The 20,325-nt window shown below is 36.3% G+C and overlaps 1 protein-coding gene and 1 pseudogene across 1 annotated transcript; both read left to right on the forward strand.

The window, feature by feature from the left end:
* The first annotated feature begins 53 nt into the window (after nt 1-53).
* Nucleotides 54-980, forward strand: LOC122914353 (olfactory receptor 4A47-like). Its single transcript, XM_044260980.1, has one exon. The coding sequence runs from the start codon at nt 54-56 to the stop codon at nt 978-980; it is 927 nt and encodes a 308-aa protein (XP_044116915.1).
* A 14,859-nt stretch (nt 981-15,839) lies between these two features.
* LOC122914355 lies at nt 15,840-16,733 on the forward strand (annotated as a pseudogene).
* The last annotated feature ends 3,592 nt before the right edge of the window (nt 16,734-20,325 follow it).

A 20,325-nucleotide genomic window follows, 5' to 3' on the forward strand; every position in this document is an offset into this window, starting at 1 on the left:
TATTTTGTAGATCACCTGGCTCTAATAGGAGAAGTCACTCCCATCCAGACTAGATGGACCCAAGAAACAATGTAACTTACTTTGTCCTCTTGGGCCTCACCCAAGATCCAAAGGAACAGAAGGTCCTTCTTGTTATGTTCTTGCTCTTCTATATTTTGACTGTGGTGGGCAACGTGCTCATTGTGGTGACTATAGCAGTCAGTAAGTCCCTGGGCTCGCCTATGTACTTGTTTCTTGCTAACTTGTCTTTTATGGATGTCACTTATTCCTCTTGCATTTGCCCCAGATTGATTTCAGATTTGTTGTTTGCAGAAAATACCATATCCTTCCAATCTTGTATGACTCAGCTATTTACAGAGCACTTTTTTGGTGGCTCAGAGGTCTTTCTTCTACTAGTGATGGCCTATGACCGTTATGTGGCCATCTGTAAGCCCTTGCATTATTTGGTGATCATGAGGCAGTGGGTGTGTGTTGTGCTGCTGGTAGTGTCCTGGTTGGGAGGTTTTCTGCATTCAGTAATTCAAGTTAGCACTATCTATGGGCTCCCATTCTGTGGTCCCAATATCATTGACCATTTTTCCTGTGATATGTACCCCTTAATGAAATTGGTTTGTACTGACACATATGTCATTGGCCTGTTAGTGGTGGCCAATGGAGGGTTGATCTGCAGTATTGTGTTTGTGTTCTTGCTCATTTCTTATGGTGTCATCTTGTACTCTATAAAGAACTTTAGTTCAGATGGGAGACGGAAAGCCCTCCAGACCTGTGGTTCCCACATCCTTGTGGTGATTTTATTCTTTGTTCCATGTATTTTCATGTATGTAAGACCTGTTAAAACCTTCCCCATTGACAAGTCATTGGGTGTGTTTTTTACAGTCATAACCCCCATGCTGAACCCACTGATCTACACTCTGAGAAATTCTGAGATGACAAATGCTATGAAGAATCTCTGGAATAGAAATGTTATATCTTTTAGTTGATAAGTGTATTATCTACCACAAGGAAAATTCCTTTACATTGGACCCATTTTCTGAGAGTGCAGGAGTATTCCTAAAATGATTCTGAGTTCCATTTTTTTCCAAAGAATTTAAGTTAATTATAACTAAAGATGACCTAGATGATTGTGTTATAATAACAGTTTCCTTCCTGCCAGAATGTAAGGTTCATAATACCTATAAGACTTCATTTAAAGGTGTAATGCCTTTATAGCAGGGATTCAAAAATAGATAAAAATTAGTGGAGAAATTTTTATATGGTTTTACTAAGCTTTAATAAGTCTGTATTTTCAAGTTTCTTCTGATACCTAGCATTATTTTCATTATATTCTTGTCATTTAAGGTAATTCCTTTTGGGGCACCAAGGTGGTTCAGTTGGTTAAATCATCTACCTCTTGGTTTGGATTCAGGTTATGATTTCAGGGTCATGATCCCTGGGTCAGGCTCCCTGCTCAGTGTGGAGTCTGCTTGTCTCTCTCCCTCTGCTCCTTACCCTGCTCTCTCTGATTTTCTCAAATAAAGAATTTTTTAAAAATCTTAAAATAATAAAGTAATTATTTTTATTATATTATTTGTGATATTTAATGATTCATGGAATGTTTTGCTCATTAAATTTCTCTTGCCTTAGATATAAAATAAAAAGTGTAACACTTGTGTTTTTATAAGGAAGATTGATGTGTAATAGATAAAAGTTAATAAAAAAGCAAACTTTAAACAGTGGGATAAAATGCTCAAATAGTTTTGGTAGTTTATATGTCTCTAGAAATGCATCCTTTTCTTCCAGATTACCTAGGTTTTTGGCATATAATTGTTCATAATATGATCTTATAATTGTTTGGATTTCTTTTGTGTTGTGTAACCTCTCCTCTTTCATTCATGATTTTATTTATTTGAGTCCTTTCTCTTTTCTTTTTGATAAATCTGGCCTATGATTTATCAATCTTATCAATTCTTTCAGAGAACCATTTTCTAGTTTTGTTATCTGTTCTACTGTTCTTTTGGTTTCTATTTCATTGATTTCTGCTCTAATCTTTCTTATTTCTCTTTTCCTGCTGGGTTTAGGCTTTTTTTTCTGTTCTTTCTCCAGTTCCTTAGATGTAAGGTTAGGTTGCGTATTTGAGACTGTTCTTGTTTCTTGAGAAAGGTATGTATACTTACATACTTTCCTTCTTAGGACTGTCTTTGCTGAATCCCAAGGTTTTGAACAGTTCTGTTTTCATTTTCATTTGTTACCATGACTTTCTTTTAATGTTTCTTTAATTTCCTGGTTTACCCATTTATTTTTTAGTAGGATGCTCTTTAGCTTTCATGTATTTGAGCTTTTTCCAACTTTCTTCTTGTGATTGAGTTCTAGTTTCAAAACACTGTGGTCTGAAAATATGCAGGGAATGTTCATGGTCTTGTGGTACTGGCTGAGACCTGATTTGTGATCCAGGATGTTATGTATTCTGGAGAATGCTCCATGTGCACTTGAGGAGTATGTGGATTTTTTTTTTTTTTTTTCAGTTGGAACGTTCTGAATATATCTGTGAAGTCCATCTGGTCCAGTGTGTCATTCAAAATCTTGTTTCCTTGTAGATCTTCTGTTTAGATGATCTGTCCATTATAATGAGGGGGATGTTATTATTGTATTAGTATTATTGTTATTGTAATAATGTAATACTATTATTGTATTAGTATTAATGTTTTTCTTTACTTTTGTTATTAACTGCCTTATATAATTGGCTGCTCCTTTGTTAGGGGCATAAATATTTACAGATGTTAGACCATCTTGTTGGATAGACCAAAGGGTCTATAATTATGATAGTGTTCTTCCTCATCTCTTATTACATTCTTTGGTTTAAAATGTAATTTTTCTGATGTTAGGATTGTCACCTCAGCTTTCTTTTGATGTCCATTAGCATGGTAAATGTTTTTCCATCCCCTCACCTTAAATCCAAAGGTGTCTTTGGGCCAAAAATTAGTCTCTTGCAGACAACATATCTGTGGGTCTTGCTTTTTTATCCAACTGATATCATACCCTATGTCCTTTGATTGTGGCATTTAGCCCATTTACATTCAGAGTAACCGTTGAATGATAGAAATTTAGTGCCATTGTATTACGTGTAACATGACCATTTCTGTATATTGTCTCTGCCTTTCTGGTTACTATTGGGCTCTCCCTTTGCTCAGAGGGTCCCTTTTAATATTTCCTGTAGGGCTGGTTTGGTAATCAAAAATTCTTTCAGTTTTTTTTGTCCTGGAAGTTTTTATCACCTCTCTTTTGAATGACATCCTAGCTGGATAAAGTATTCTTGGTTGCATATTTTTCTTCTTTAGCACCCTGGATATATCATGCCCGTCCTTTGTGGCCTGCGAGGATTCTGGAGAGTTCTGCTGCCAATCTAATATTTCTACCCTTGTATGTTACAGACCTCTTGTCCTGAGCTACTTGAAGGATTTTCTCCTTGTCTCTGAGATTTGCAAGTTTCACTATTATTTGTCAGGGTGTTGACCTGTTTTTATAGATTTTAAGCAGGCTCCTCTATGCCTTCTGGACTTGGATGCCTGTTTCTGTCCCCAGGTTAGGGCAGTTCTCCACTATAATTTGCTGCAATGTACCTTCTGCACCCCCCTTATCTCGTTTTCTCAGATCTCAATTATTCTAATATTGTTTCATTTGTGGTGTCCCTTTTCCTAGAATTTTCCCTTCATGATCTAGTAATTATTTATGTCTCTTTTTTCTGAACTTCTTTATTCTCCATCGTTTTGTCTTCTGTATTGCTAATTCTTTATTCTGCCTCATTTATCCTAGCAATTAGAGCCTCCATGTTTTATTACATCTCATTAATAGCCTTTTTGATTTCAACTTGGTTAGGTTTTATTTATTTAATTTCTCCAGAAGGGGATGCTCTAGTGTCTCCTATTTTTTTTTCTCCCAATCCCAGCTAGTATCTTTATAAATGGTATTTTGAATTCTAGTTCTGATATCTTACTTAGGTACATACTGATATGGACCCTGGCAGTCAGTTCTTCCTCTTGTTCTTTTTTGAGGTGAGATTTTTCTATCTTGTCATTCTCTCCAGAGAAGAATAGATAAATGAGAGAACAAAGTATTAAAATGGAAACAACAACCCCAGAGAAATATGCATTAAACAATTCTGAAAAGACCCCAAATCGAACCAAAATTTAAAAAAAAGAAAGAAAAAAGAGAATATAATCAGACAGATGGACAGAATAGAACAATATATTGAATCCTGTGTTTACTTTGGTCCGTTAGAAAACTCCCAAAATTATAAAGAAAGAAAAATGTGTGTGTGTGTATATATATATATATATATATATATACACAAAAATAAGATTAAATGTGACAAAAGAATAGAATATAACTGTAGAAAAGAAAACTGAAAGACAAGGGGAAAAAAAAGGAAAAAAGGAAAGGATATAAACAGACAGGTAAATACAACAGAGCAATACACTATATCCTGAGTGCGTTTCAGTTAATTTGTTAGAAGAAAGTACATATCAAAAGTGTAAAGAAAGAAGAACATATATACAAAAATAAAATTAAATACAATGAAGGGGTAGACTATATGTATAAAAATGAAAATTAAAAAAGGTAAATGAGTTGATGAAATAAGAAAATGGTTGAAAAAGTAAAGAGAATATAATTAAAAAATATATATAGTTGAAAGGGTGAAGAATTAGTGTGAAAAAGCCCTGAATTCTAGGTGCTGTTTTCCCCCTGCTTTGGAGTTTTGAATTTCTCATTGATCAGTAAACTTGGTCTTGGCTGGATGTTCTGTGGGAGGGGTCTGTTGCATTGATTGTCAAGTGTATTTGCCCCCAGAGGAATTGCACTGCCCTTGCCAGGGGGCCAGGATAAGTAACCTGTTCCAGTTTGCTCTATGTGGCTTTTGTTCCTTGAAGCCTTTCCATGCTGCTTTGGGAGCTGAGCATGAAAATGGGTCTCCCTATGTGTAGCCCTGGAGCTGAGAGCTTGGGACCTCACTCCTTAGTGAACCCTCAGAGAAAAACAGTCAATCACTCCTGTCTTTCTGGTCTCTGGCTACCCTCTGAACTCCCCAGCCTGTGACCAGGGTTTTATCAAAGGCACATGGCCTTGTTTTGAGTCTGAAACTCTGCAGAATCCTGCAGTGTCTCCTGCACCACTCCTCCTGGGGGAGGAAGGGGAGTCTTGCCGTTTCTGATCTTTGTTGGGCCCCTGTTTGGAGAGAAGTTGCCTGACTGTGCCATGGTTAATGGTTTATAGCAACTCTGAGATGAGAGCCCACTCCTATTCCTTAGAACTCTGCCATGCTCAGGCACCCCTGGTCTTCCTGTGACCCTGAGGATCTTGAGACCACATTGTCCCAGCAAGGGTTTCACCCAGTTTAGCCACCTGAGCAACATCCCTTATTGGAGCAGAATTCTAGAAGTTCTGATTTTGCACTCTGCTGCTATATCACCTCCTGATAGCTGGCTAACAGAGGATCCATCCCCTTGCGGCCTATTGCCCCATACATCACCTTGGGGTTATTTCTCTGCACCTCCTAAACCTTGCAGACAGTTGTCACTCTTCTATTTGTAGAGTTGGAGCCATTCTTTTCTTAGATCTCTGGTTGAGTTCACAGGTTTTCAGGATGATTTCATAGCTATCTAGTTGAATTCCTGGAACCAGATGAAACTAAGCTCTCCTATTCCTTTGCCATAAATTGCATACTTCTCTCTCAGCATGGTCTCTAGTCCCTTTCCGGAATTAGCCACTTAATCTGTTTAAGACTCCTAAAGTAACAACTTTACAAATGCACTTGGATTGAAGTATATGTATGTGAATTTTTCTCTGGGCATATAAATGCTTGCCTTTACTATACTACTTCTTTTTTAAAAAACTAAACTTTTAAGTTAAGATAGTTTTATTTATTTTTAATTTTTTAATTGAAGTATGATTGTCATACAGCATTAGAGTAGTTTCAGGTATACAACATAGGGAGTCAACAATCACATACAATAAGAGATGCTCATTGTGATAGGTCTAAAATGAGTCTCTTGCAGACAACATATCTATAACTCTTGCTTTTTGCTTTTTTATCCAGTGTGATGTGGATAAATCCAGTTTTGATGTTATTACCATACAATGTTGATACATTGCTTTTGACTGTTTCATTCTTTTTTTTTTTCATTCTTTTTTTAAATATTAAATTAAATTTAATTTTTTCAGTGTTCCTAAATTCATTGTTAATGCACCACACTAAGTGCTCCATGCAATACATGCCCTCCATAATACCCACCACCAGGCTCACACATCCCTCCACCCCTTCCTTTCCAATATCCTCAGTTTGTTTCTCAGAGTCTCTCATGTTTTTTCTCCCCTATTTACTTATTTATTTGAGAGAGAGAGGGAGAGAGAAAGAGAGAGCAAGCAGGGGGAAGGGGCAGAGGCAGGGGGTAAGCAGGTTTCCTGCTGAGGAGGGATCCCAATGCAGGGCTTGATCCCAGTAACCTGGGATCATGACCTGAGATGAGGGCAGATGCTTAACTGACTGAGCCACCCAGGTGTCCCTGTCCTTTTCATTCTTGTGACATATTATTTTGTCATTGAAATTGTGAGTCTTTCATTCCCTTCACCTATTTTGCCTATCCCTCCATCCACCTCCACTCTTGCAAACACCAATTTGTTCTCTGTATGTATGAACCCATTTCTGGTTTCTGTTTGCTTGTTTTTAAAATTTTCACATATAAGTGAAATCTTTAGCCGCATTTTGAAAATGTTCCATACCAGTCCATACAGATCATTAAGTTTTTTCTACTCCATATTACTCACTTATAAACATTTACTAAATTAAATGTATTAATTTCTGTTCATGTTATTACTGTTTTTCCACAAAAAATTTTGCAGTAATTATGTTTGTGAACATGTGCAAGTATGAGTTCCTAGGAGTGGAGTTGTTGATATATGTATTTGAAACAATGGACAGATATTTAAATGTCAGTATTCATAGTTACTGTCAAACTGTCATCCTTGGATTGTAGTAGTAGCTAAACTGCCTCTCGAAGTCTGTCAGAGATTTTTTTTTTTAAAGATTTTATTTATTTACAGACAGAGATCACAAGTAGGCAGAGAGGCAGGCAGAGAAAGAGAGGGAGAGAGAGGGAGAAGCAGGCTCCCCGCTGAGCAGAGAGCCCAATATGGGGCTCGATTCCAGGACCCCGAGATCATGACCTGAGCCGAAGGCAGAGGCTTTAACCCACTGAGCCACCCAGGCGCCCCTCTGTCAGAGATTTTGTTCCACATTCTTAACAAACCATACCTGATAAATATTTATAGCTTAAGACAATGATTAAATTATAATCTTTTTTATATTATTGAGCTTATCTATGGTTTGTATTTCTTTTTCTATGGATCATCTATTAATACTTATGTATTTTTAATTCAATCATTGATTTTTTCTGGCTAGTGGTATGTTTTTAATTTTTGAAGAGTATGTAGAATGCTTTGGGCATAGAAAAATATTTTTCATTCATTTAACTTTTTTTTTTTTTTTTTTTTTTTTTTGCTTTTAAGGGCTTTTCAGTCATGCCAAAATATTCTTAAACTGTATTTTAGTACCTAATTACTTAATTTTTAAAACATTTTTGAAGGGTGCATGGGTGGCTCAGTGGGTCAGAGCTTCTGTCTTTGGCTCAGGTCATGATCCCAGGGTACTGGGATAGAACCCTGCACTGGGTTCTCTGCTCAGCAAGAATCCTACTTCCCTTCCTCTCTCTCTGCCTGCCTCTCTGCCTACTTGTGAACTCTTTTTCTGTCAAATAAGTAAAATCTTAAAAAACAACACATTTTTGAGGTTGGGGCATCTGGCTGGCTCAGTCGTTAATCATCTGCCTTTGGCCCAGGTCATGATCTCCAGGGTCCTGAGATTGAGCCCTGCATGGGGCTCCTTGCCCAGCAGGGAGGCTGCTTCTTCTGCTCCCACTCCACTTGCTGTGTTCCCTCTCTCTCTGTCTCTTTCTCTGTCAAGTAAATAAATAAACTCTTTAAAAAATAAAACATTTTTTTTAAATTTTTTATTTTTTATAAACATATATTTTTATCCCCAGGGGTACAAAACATTTTTGATGTTGTATATCATACATTAGAACTTTTGCATCATAAGCATTTTATTTGATATAGGAGCTAAAGAGGGATAGAATTTTAATTGCTATTCTAAAATTTAGGGTTTTTTTTAATAGTTATATAATTTTCTTTGTATCATTAACTTAAAATCTTGACTATTATATTTTAACTACCCATATATATTTGGATCTGATTCAGGACTAAATTCTGTTCAATTGGTCTCTTTATTCATGTTCCAACTGATATGTAATATAATTGCTTTGATATATAACACATTTTGATATGTGATAAGACTAATAGTCCCTCATTACTCTCCTTTTTCAGAATTATGCATAGTCTTGCATATTTACATTCCCAAATCAAGTGTAAAACGATATAGTTACTTTACATTTAACTAAGATAAATAAATTTAACATTTAAAATAAGCTTACAATGAATTTCAATAAGTTTATCATGGTTTAGTTGTTAAAAGAAAAAAAAATTACTATTTTTAAGAAGATCCATTGTAGGAAGATTAATTTAGGAAGAGTTTACACCTTTTGCCTACTAAGAACTCTTATCCATGAAAGGGGTTTTCTTTCAACAGGACATCTTTCATGACCTTGGGCACTGCTTCCATTTTCTGCCCATGTGACTCATCCCTTCTAAATATATGCTATTATTCATCCATGACGCTGCCCTCACCCCACCTACCACGAAATGCTACTTGGCACATTGCTGTAAGAAAAACCATCTCTTTCAGGAAGTGTGTGACTTAAGTCCTTGCTGAGCATCTGTGCATCCATCTGTAAAGCTCTGTACTATGAAATCATCACAAGTGACAGGGATATGGCTTCCTCTTTCAGTTGGTATGTGCTACAGGCTCTGTCCTTGCAACCATTTCGGTTCTCTTCACAGTGTGCCTGCCTGTGTGTGGCTCCATTGTCATAGACCATTTGTGTATGACATAAACCTTTGGCGGAAACTCATCTGCATGGGCACTCATACCTGTGGTATCTCTGTTTCTGTCAAAAGTGGGTTCATCTGCTTGTGCAAATAATCCTCTTGATGGCCTCCTAGTTGCTCATCATATGCTCACTGAGGACCTGTAACTTGGAGGGGAGACACAAATCCATGCATGTGTCTCTCATGTCACTGTTGTGGTCTTAGTATTGTGTCCTGCATATTTATGTATTTGCACCCATTCACCACCTTCTCCATTGATCAAGCTCTGACTGTGTTGTATAGCATGGTGATTTCCTTGTTAAACTTAAACCTGCACTCAGAAATTTGGAGGTGAAAAATGCCATGAGGAAGTTCTGAAGTAGAAGATGTAACTTTGAGAGATATCCACCACTTCCTAAAATAAATTTGTCTATTAAATGGAATGAGAAAAGAAGATAATTTGTACAGAAGCACATGAATAGTATTTGTCCAAAGTATGTTTATTTTGACATATAGGCACTGGGAAGACAGATCCAGAGGGGGATTATTTGTCATTATAAAAATATCCTATTTAGATTTACCTAATGTCCAGTTCATGGTCAAAGGTCAGTGTCCTGTGAGGATTAGTTAGAGTTCTTGCACAAAGCAGATTGTCAGGACACATAGCTCTGGAGATTTGAATTTACTTGTTTAGTTGTTGGGTTTTATATGTACTATCTAAACAGGTGAATGTAAAGCCAATGATGTGTGCAAATACTCTAGCCATTGTGCTGTAGTTTATGTTGACATCATTCACCTGTTAATAAAGGCAACTTATTTTTTAAATGTAGTTTTTAACTTGTAGTAAAATACAAATAACAAAATTATATTTTTAACCATTTGTAAATGTACAGTTCAGTGGCATTGAGTCAATTCAATGATGATGTCAGTCCAGGGATGTCATGATGGTTAATTAAGTTAATTGACATTTGTAATGTGGGCACCAGCACCATCCATCTCCAGAGCTTTTTCATTTTCCCAAACTGAAATTCAACACTGGTTAAACATTAATTCCCCATTCCCTCTCTCTGGGCCTTAGGCAGCCACCATTCTGTTTTCTTATTGCTTGTGAATTTGGCTACTTTAAGTACCTATGTGTATGGAATCATACAGTATCTGTTTTTTTGTGACTGTCTCATTTCACTTGGCAGAGTGAATTACAGGATATGTATGTTTTAACGCATGTCAGGATTTCCTTCATTTTTAAAGAGTGAATAATAATTCATTCTGTGAATATACCTCATTCTGTTCATACATTTACAACACTTTGAACACACTTTGGTTGCTTCTACTTTCTGGCTACTGTGAATAATACTGCCATGAAAATGGGTATAGAAATACCTATTTGAGACTGTGATGTCCATTATTTTGTGTATATACCACAAAGTGGAATTGTGGCTCATATAATATTTTTCTGCTTATTTTTTTAGGAAGTACCATAGTATTTTCCATAGCAGCTACATCATTTTGCATTCCCACCAGCAATGGAGAGTTGTTCTGATCTCTACACTGTCTTACATGTGTCACAATTTTAACATTTTGTGGTCATAGCTCTCCTGTTGTGTGTAAAGTAGTATTGCATTATGGTTTTGAAATGTGTTTCCCTAATGATTAGTGACATTGAGCATCTTTTCATGTGCTTATATGGCATCACATATCTTCTTTGGAGAAATGCCTATTGAAGTCCTTTGCTCTTTTTTAATCAGGATGCTTTTTTCTCTCTCTCTCTCTTTCTTTCTTCTTTTTTTTTTTTAAAAGATTTTATTTATTTATTTGACAGGCAGAGATCACCAGTAGGCAGAGAGGCAGGCAGAGAGAGAGGGAGAGGAGGAAGCAGGCTCCCTGTGGAGCAGAGAGCCTGATGCAGGGCTTGATCCCAGGACCCTGAGATCATGACCTGAGCTGAAGGCAGAGGCTTAACCCACTGAGCCACCCAGGCGCCCCGCTCTTTCTTTCTTCTTTCTTTTTTTCTTTCTTTCTTTCTTTCTTTCCTCCTCCTCCTCCTCCTTCTTCTTCTTTCTTCTTCTTCTTCTTTTGTTATGTGTGCTTTTAAGATGTATAAATTTGTTACATAATCTGGATACCAGCCGCTTATTGAATAAATCAATTTCAGATATCTTCTCTCATTTGTGGGATGCCTTTTCTCTCTGTTGATAGTGTGTTTTGATGTAGAAAAATTCTTAAATTTGATAAAGTGTAAGTCATGAGGTTGTTTTTTATTTTCTTGTCTGTAGTTTTGGTGTCCTACCCAAGAAATTGTTACCAAATCCAAAATTATGAAGTTTCTTCTAAGAGTTTCATAGTTCTAGGTGGTAGTATAGGTCTCTGATCCATTTTGATTCAATTTTTGTGTATGGTGTATGTGATTAAGGGTTGAACTTCATTCTTTTGCATGTGGATGTCCAGTTTCACAGTACTATTTTTTGAATCATATGTCCTTTCCCAATGAATGCTCTGTTATCTGTTGAAAATCATTTGAACATGCAGGCAAAGGTTTATTTCTAGGATCTGTATTTTATTCCATTGTTGTGTCTGCCTTTATGCCAATATCACAAAGTTTTGATTACTGTACTTTTTAGTTATTTTTAGAACCAGGAAGTCTTCCAATTGTTTGTTTGTTACCGCAGGATTATTTGGCTGCTGGGCATGCCTTGATTTTCCATCTGAATTTTAAGATGGATTTTTCTATTTCTGGAAGAAAACTTTTTTTTTTTAAATTTTAGTAGGAATTGCTTTGAATCTGTAGATCACTTTAACTAACACTGACAACTTAATAGCATGAACCATATAAATTCATGAATGTTTTTCCTCCCTTTTATTTGTGTCTTCCAGAATATCTTTCAACTACACTACAGTTTTTCAGCATAGAAGACTTATGGGTCCTTGTTTAAGCTTATTCTTAAGTATTTTGTTTTTTCTGATGTTCTAGTAAAAGATAGTTTCCTTAATCTTCTATGGATTATTAATTGGTAACAACAGAAATTCCATGTTTTCTTGATTAAAAAAAACTTTCATAGACGGAATGTAACTTAATATAATAATGGTCATATATGATAGATCCACAACTAACACCAAACTCAGCAGGAAACATTGAAAGCTTTTCCACTCTAATCAAGAAAAAGATCAGAGTGTCCATGCTCACCACTGCATTTCACAATACCATTGGAATAAAAATAGCTGTGAAAAATTTAGCTTTTTCTACATATAGGTCATGCCGTCAGTGAAATGAGAACAAGTTAATTAGAATGTTTACCTAATTTTACTACCTATAACAGTGATTCTGTGGTAGCCACTCTCTATCCTTTACAACTCCTCTTTAACATGACATTTGAAGAAAGGCCTTCTCTGATCACCTTCTCCATAGAAGAATTCTCCCTGAGTACTTTCTTTTCTCTCTTATTAGATGGTGACTGTAATTAGTTTATCAAATTGTTCCTTTATTTACTGACTATTATGAGAATATAAGGTTCCTGCAGAAAAGACCTTGTTTGTGATTTTCCCCCCGTTCATTAATTGCTGTATCCTCACTCATAACACATTTCTTGTTAACATAGGTATTCCATTAAAAAAATACTAAAAAATTATAATTACAAAAACTGAAAAACAAAAACAAAACCTTGCATAGACATTAAATTTAAATTTGTGAATACTTAATATATGTAACCACACTTTTAGACAGAATAGATTCAGTATTAAATAAAATGAAGGAAAACTAACTATGGGATCACCTGGGTAGCTCAGTGGCTTAAAGCTTTTGCCTTTGACTCAGGTCATGATCCCAGAATCTTGAGATCAAAACCCGCAATGGGATCTCTGCTCAGCAGGGAGACTGCTCACTCCTCCCTCCCCTTGCCTACCTCTCTGCCTACTTGCCTACTTATGATCTCTGTCTGTCAAATAAATAAAATCTAAAAATAAATAAATGAATAAGAACTTACTCTGCTAAGTGGGGAAATAAATGATAATATTATCTCTACCAGAAAAAATGACTGGCTGAAATTTTATTCGTGACTGGTAAAGGTCTGATAATGGTTTGAAGACTATTTTTTTTTTCTCCATGTCATGTCTTTCAGACCTTCATTATATGATTTAGTCTAGTATTATCTTTGCATTTAAATGTGCTTTCAGATTTTTGTGAAAATTCCAGTAAATGCAATTAAACAAGAATCAGTCTTGGACACTTTCTAACTCTAGGACTTAATGATAAATGTGATTAGAAGGGAAGAAAAGTCTACTGATCTTTGACCCTATAGGGAAGAAGACACTATGCTCTAAAGAACTGATAAAATTTTCAGAAGGTCCTTCATAAGCTTAAAGCATTACCTATGAAAAATGAGAAGCCTCTCGAAATTTCAAGTCAACTCTTCTGGTCAAACAGATACCATAGAATAAGAAGGACTAACCAACTGAATGGTATTTTCTTTCCTTTTTTTATTTATTTTCGGCATAACAGTATTCATTATTTTTGCACCACATCTAGTGCTCCATGCAATCCGTTCCCTCTATAATACCCACCACCTGGTACCCCGACCTCCCACGCCCCGCCCCTTCAAAACCCTCAGATTGGTTTTCATAGTCCATAGTCTCTCATGATTCACCTCCCCTTCCAATTTCCCCCAACTCCCTTCTCCTCTCTATCTCCCCATGTCCTCTATGCTATTTGTTATGCTCCACAAATAAATGAAACCATATGATAATTGACTCTCTCTGCTTGAATGGTATTTTCTATTTAGAAATTAGTAACAAAGTAGTTGCTTGAGAAAAGTCTCTTTGAGAAATTGCTGGTGGCTATCTCTTTATGTAAGGATAGGATTTCCTTGTGGTTTTTTTTTTTTGTTGTTGTTGTTGTTGTTGTTTTGTCGTTGTTGTGTTTTGTTTTTATTTTTGTTTTTGATACCTTTCCTAATGTGATAATCTTTGTTTTGCTGTGTGGAATATGGAATTCCTCTGAAGTAATCTACAGTGCAAATAAAAGTAAAATCTAAATAATCGGAAAACTCCATGGAGAAAATGGATAGACAAATGAAATAAAATATATCCTCAAGTAATAATGCAGCTTTTTGTCCTCTCTTATCAACCTGGACGACAGAAGAATTCCAGGTCCCTGTGAATGAGTAAAACATGTTCCTTCAGATTGTGGATATGCCTACACAAGGTAAAACTAACAGTAAATAGTGGAAGCCAGGCTTTGCAATTGTGTGACTATCTTTTTTTTTTTTTTTTAAGATTTTATTTATTTATTTGACAGGCAGAGATCACAAGTAGGCAGAGAGGCAGGCAAAGAGAGCAAGAGAGGGAAGCATGCTCTCTGCTGAGCAGAAAGCCTGATGCAGGGCTTGATCCCAGGATCCTGGGATCATGACCTTAGCCAAAGGCAGAGGCTTTAGTTAGATCACTTTGAGATAATGTGAGCACCATTTCAAATTCTAGTTTTATCACTTAGGGTGAACTTGGGAAAATTATTTAGATGTTCAGATTCTCAGTTTGTTCAACTACAGAATGGGAATTACAGTTCCTGTTACGGGAAATATGAAACGTGATTCATTAAATTATGATTGAGAGATTGGAATCCACTCTAGATGTTGTGAGCAGGGAAGGATCAGATCAGAATCAGATTCAAAAAGGATTATTTCGGCTGCATCCAAACAAACTGATAGAGGATAGAATGAAAGGGAAAGGACATTGGAGATGGCTTGTGCAGTGGGCTAGAAGAAGTGTGGAGAGAAGGGAAATGACCAAGTTTGTGATCTATTTTCAGGGGGGATAATAAGATTTGTTAAAGGTATCAATATGTGATATGAGAACAAGAAAGGTATGGAAGGCAGAATGATATTTCCTGTCTGAGCAATGACATGGAAGGTAGTACCATTTAATAAAATGTAGAACACTATAATTATGGTGAAATTAAAAAAAAATATTTTTGTACGGACTGAGTTGGTATCCAATTGGAAATATCTATAGTTGGTGATGTTCCCTATATAAAGCTTAAAAATTAAAGGAGAGAGAAACTCTGAAGTACTTTGGATGCGTTTATTGGTTAGGAAAAGGGGGCATATCCAACCAAAAACCCTAAGAAAGAGGTCTCAGTGAGGGAAAAGACAATCCAGGGAAGTGACTTTCCATTCCTATTTATCCCACTCACTTTGAATATATCAGTTACCCTAAATGGGTCTCAAGTATAAACTGCACACTTACATGGAATTCCCTTGCCCTCTTGTCCTTCCACTTCTCCTTTATATTTCAGGAAGGAGTGCTTCCTCTGTAAAACCTTCTTTGATTGCTATTTGGTTGATATATTCTTACCCTTGACCTTTGCATTGTGTGACTACCTTTATATTGGCACATATTTTATCGAATATTATTATGTATGCTATCATTGAGTGTAGGAGCCCACAACTTGTTCAACTTGGAAATCACAATGTCTGTGACACAAATAGGTACTCCTGCCACAATCTTTTACACAATCTCTTAATTGAATGAATCAATAAAAGACTAACCTTAGGGACGCCTGGGTGGCGCAGTTGGTTGGACGACTGCCTTCGGCTCAGGGCGTGATCCTGGAGTCCCGGGATCGAGTCCCACATCAGGCTCCCAGCTCCATGGGGAGTCTGCTTCGCTCTCTGACCTTCTCCCCTCTCATGCTCTCTCTCACTGTCTCTCTCTCTTAAATAAATAAAATCTTTAAAAAAAAAAAAAAAAGACTAACCTTATAATGCATTTAAATGCTTTCTCTCCTGTTTTGTAGATCACCTGGTTCCAATAGGAGAAGTCACTCCCAACCACACTAGATGGACCTAAGAAACAGTATAACTTACTTTGTCCTCTTGGGCCTCACCCGGGATCCAAAGGAATAGAAGGTCCTTCTTGTTATGTTCTTGCTCTTCTGTATTTTGACTGTGATGGGCAACGTGCTCATTGTGGTGACTATAGCTGTCACTAAGACCCTTGGGTCACCTATGTACTTGTTTCTTGCTAACTTGTCTTTTATGGATGTCACTTATTCCTCTTGCATTTGCCCCAGATTGATTTCAGATTTGTTGTTTGCAGAAAATACCATATCCTTCTAATCTTGTATGACTCAGCTATTTACTGAATACCTTTTTGGTGGCTCAGAGGTCTTCCTTCTGCTAGTCATGGCCTATGACCGTTATGGGGCCATCTGGTAAGCACTTGCATTATTTGGTGATCATGAGGCAGTGGGTATGTGTGTGCTACTGGTAGTGTCCTGGATTGGAGGTTTTCTGCATTCAGTAATTCAAGTTAGTATACTATTAATGGGTTCCCATTTTATAGTCCCAATATCATTGACTATTTTTCCTGTGGCATGTACCCCTTAATGAAATTGGTTTGTACTGACACATATGTCATTGGTTTATTAGTGGTGGCTAATGGAGGGATGATCTGCACTATTGTGTTTGTGCTCTTGCTCATCTCTTAGGGTGTCGTCTTGCACTCTCTAAAGAACTTTAGTTTAGAAGGGATGCAGAAAGCCCTCCAGACCTGTGGTTCCCACATCATTGTGGTGGTCTTTTTCCTTGTTCCATGTATTTTCATATATGTAATACATGCTAAGACCTTCCCCATTAACAAATCATAGTGTGTTTTACACAGTCGTAACCTCCATGCTGAACCCACTGATCTACACTCTGAGAAATTCTGAGATGACAAATGCTATGAAATAAGTAAGTGCATCATCTATCATGAATGAAGCAATTTAACATTATCGTCAATCTCCTCAAATGTTAAAGTCCATTTTACTGTAAATGCAACAAATAATGTGCAGTGAAAGAGTCAAATATTTATAGAGTTATACTAATTCATAATAATTGCTACGTTTACTTTTGTTACTTTTCATCTCATTCATAATTCTATTTTTGGTCAGTTTCTTGTCTTTTATCTTTATTCTTTTCATTTTTAAAATATTTCTTTTATATAGTCTATCTTCTCTATTTAATTTCTTTTCATATGATGTCTTTTTGTGTAACATTTTACTTTTTAAGATATACCTAAGCAAAAAATAGATAAAATAAATCTTAAAAATAGAATCCTTACCAAGAGGAAATGGTGTGGCATGAACATCCTATCTGTCCCTCACCAGAGTCTCCCTGTTCTTCCATATGCATCATTGTACTGAGATTGCTATTGTTCCTAAGATTGTTCAATTAATAATCTTTGCTTACAAAAATCATATTTTCATGTATGTGTATTCCTTTCTGTCTAACTTCTGAATTTACTACTTCACTTCCTGAAGATCTTTCCATACCGGTATATAGATGTAACTCATACTTATGTTCCTCCTACTGCCTAAAACTTCTTTTTTTTTTTTTTTAAGATTTTATTCTTTTATTTGACAGAGAGAGGGATCACAATTAAACAGAGAGGCAGGCAGAGAGAGAGGGGAAGCAGGTTCCCAGCTGAGCATAGAGCCTGATGTGGGCCTTGATCCCAGGACCCTGAGTCCATGACCTGAGCTGAAGGCAGAGGCTTAACCCACTGAGCCACCCAGGAGCCCCTGCCTAAAACTTCTTAATAAAGATATATAGTTAAATTAGTGTTTCCAGTATTTGTCATGTTTTCCTGAATGTTTTTCTATGATAAATAGCTTTGCAGTGAAGTCTTTTAGAGATTTTCTGATTATGAGTTTTTAGCAGTGCAATTGTTTGACCAGTTGGTAGGTATATTTAAAATCATTGATGTTCACAGTTATTGCCAAATTGCCATCCATAAGCGAGTACCAAACTACGCTACATCCCTCAGTTTAGAGTTTGTGCACATTCTCAACAAGTTCTCGATGAATATTTATAGTATTTGAGATTCTGATTGTTAAAAACATTGTATTTAATTTTTTACTATAATTGAAATTCAGTAAATATAATTGAATTTGATTCACATGCTTAAAATTATTTGTATTCATCTTTTGTGAATTATCTATTATTGACTTTTCCATGTTTTGTTTGATTGTTGCTCTTTTCCATATGGATTTTTATGACTTAATCAGGCATTAAAGACATTATCCCTTTCACCATTGTGTAAGTATTTTTCTAACCTAAGATTTAGTTTGGATGTTCTTATTTTGTGTTGAATATATTTGGTCATGTAGAAATATTTTACATATACATAATCAAATCTATTTTTTTAAGATTTTATTTATTTATTTGACAGAAAGAAAGAGATCACAAGTAGGCAGAGAGGCAGGCAGAGAGAGGGGAGAGGGAGAAGCAGGCTCCACCTGAGCAGAGAGCCCAATGCGGGGCTCGATCCCATGATCCTGGGATCATGACCTGAGCCAAAGGCAGAGACTTTAACCCACTGAGCCACCCAGGTGCCCCCATAATCAAATCTATTAATTTCTTTGACCTTTGTATCTTTCTCAGAAAGACTTCCCTATTTCAATGTTAAAAATATTCTTCCACATGATTTTCAACATTTAATTGTTTAATTGTCCCGTGGTTTAATATTTTATGCTAAGTTTTTGATCCATCTACACTTTGATGTAACCATTTAATTAGGGATTAAATTTTATTTATTTTTCTAGGTGGGCATTTGTTGAGGTATATACTTATATTTTCCTGCCATTTAAGATGTAATGTAATTACACTTAATTTGTAAGACACTAAAATATGTGAAAAGCTTAGTACTTCTTACCATTCCTTATCAGAGCTGTATTTATTATTTAAACATATTTATGTTTGAAAATAAAATTTTAATAGGCCACTCTAGTAAAAGTTATATCTATTTTGTGTTTTCTTTTTAAAGATTTTATTTATTTATTTGCCAGAGACAGAGGGAGAGAGAGCGAGCGAGCACAGGCAGACAAAGAGGCAGGCAGAGGCAGAGGGAGAAGCAGGTTCCCTGCTGAGCAAGGAGCCCGATGTGGGACTCGATCCCAGGACCCTGGGATCATGACCTGAGCCGAAGGCAGCTGCTTAACCAACTGAGCCACCCAGGCGTCCCTATTTTGTGTTTTCAGTATGATTTGATTTAGAAATAGTTAATAGCTTTAGAGAATTAAGAATTCTCACCCAAAAGCTGGGTAGTTCTTTTCACCTAAGGTTTTTTTTTTTTTTTGGTTTTTATATAGACCCAGTATATTTCTTTGTAAATTTAGTTTTTTTGAGTAAACTTATTTTAAGTTGTTTTGCAAATAGAATATCTTCTACTTTCCAAGTGTCTATTGTTTGAATGTAGAAAATCTGCCTTTTCCCACTCATATATAAGATGTAATCTTCACAGTACATCATTCATTCTTTTGAGTCTAAGTTCAGCACATTTTGACACATACAGTTATGTAATCGCATCACAAAAAATGTACAAGCGTTTCTTCACCCCAAATAATTCCCCATGCATCATTGTACTCCCCTTCTACCCTAGCCTCTAACCCTATGCTGAAAAATGCTGATCCCTTTCTATTCCTATCATTTTATCTTTTCCAGAATGTTATATAAATCGAATAATACAGTATAAAATTCTTTTTAATCTAGCTCTTTGAGGTATAATTAACTAATCGAAATTGTATATATTTAAGATGCAATGTGTGATGATTTGATATATGTATTCATTGTGAAGTGGTTATCATTACGAAGCTAATGAGGACATCTATTACCTCACATAATTTTTTTTCACTTCATGAAGGCCACTTAAATTTTACTCTTAGCACATTTCAAGTAAACAATACAGTATTATTAAGTAGAGCCACCATGCTGTATATTAGAGCCTTAGAACTTACTCATCTTTTGAAAAAAATTATGTATTTGAGATAGTTAACAGAAGAGAGAGATAGAGAGCATGAGCAGGGGGGAGGTAGGGGCAGAGTGAGAGGGTGATACAGACTTCACACTAAGCAAGGAGCCTGATGAGGGGCTTGATCCCAGGATCCTGGGCTTATGACCTGAGCCAAAGGCAGAGGATAAACTGACTGAGCCATCCAGGTGCCCCAGAACTCACTCATCTCTTAACTAAATATTTGTAGATTTTGAACGTTTCCCCAACCTCCAGTACCTGGTAATCATCATTCTTTTCCCTGCTTTTACGAATTTGACTTTTTATTTTTTTGGTTTTTTTTTTTTTTTTCTTTTCAGTGTAACAGATTTCATTGTTTTTGCACCACACCCAGTGCCTCATGCAATATGTGCCCTCCATAATACCCACCACCTGGCTCCCCCACTCTCCCACCAACCGACCCTTCAAAACCCTCAGGTTGTTTTTCAGAGTCCACAGTCTTTCATGGTTCACCTCCTCCAATTTCCCTCAACTCCCTTCTCCTCTTCATCTCCC

This window comes from Neovison vison, chromosome 7, assembly GCF_020171115.1.
Source record: "Neovison vison isolate M4711 chromosome 7, ASM_NN_V1, whole genome shotgun sequence".
Lineage (NCBI taxonomy): Eukaryota > Metazoa > Chordata > Mammalia > Carnivora > Mustelidae > Neogale > Neogale vison.

Coding starts and splice junctions, on each gene's coding strand:
- LOC122914353 (XM_044260980.1), top strand. CDS start 54: ATGGACCCAAGAAACAATGTAACTTACTTTGTCCTCTTGGGCCTCACC.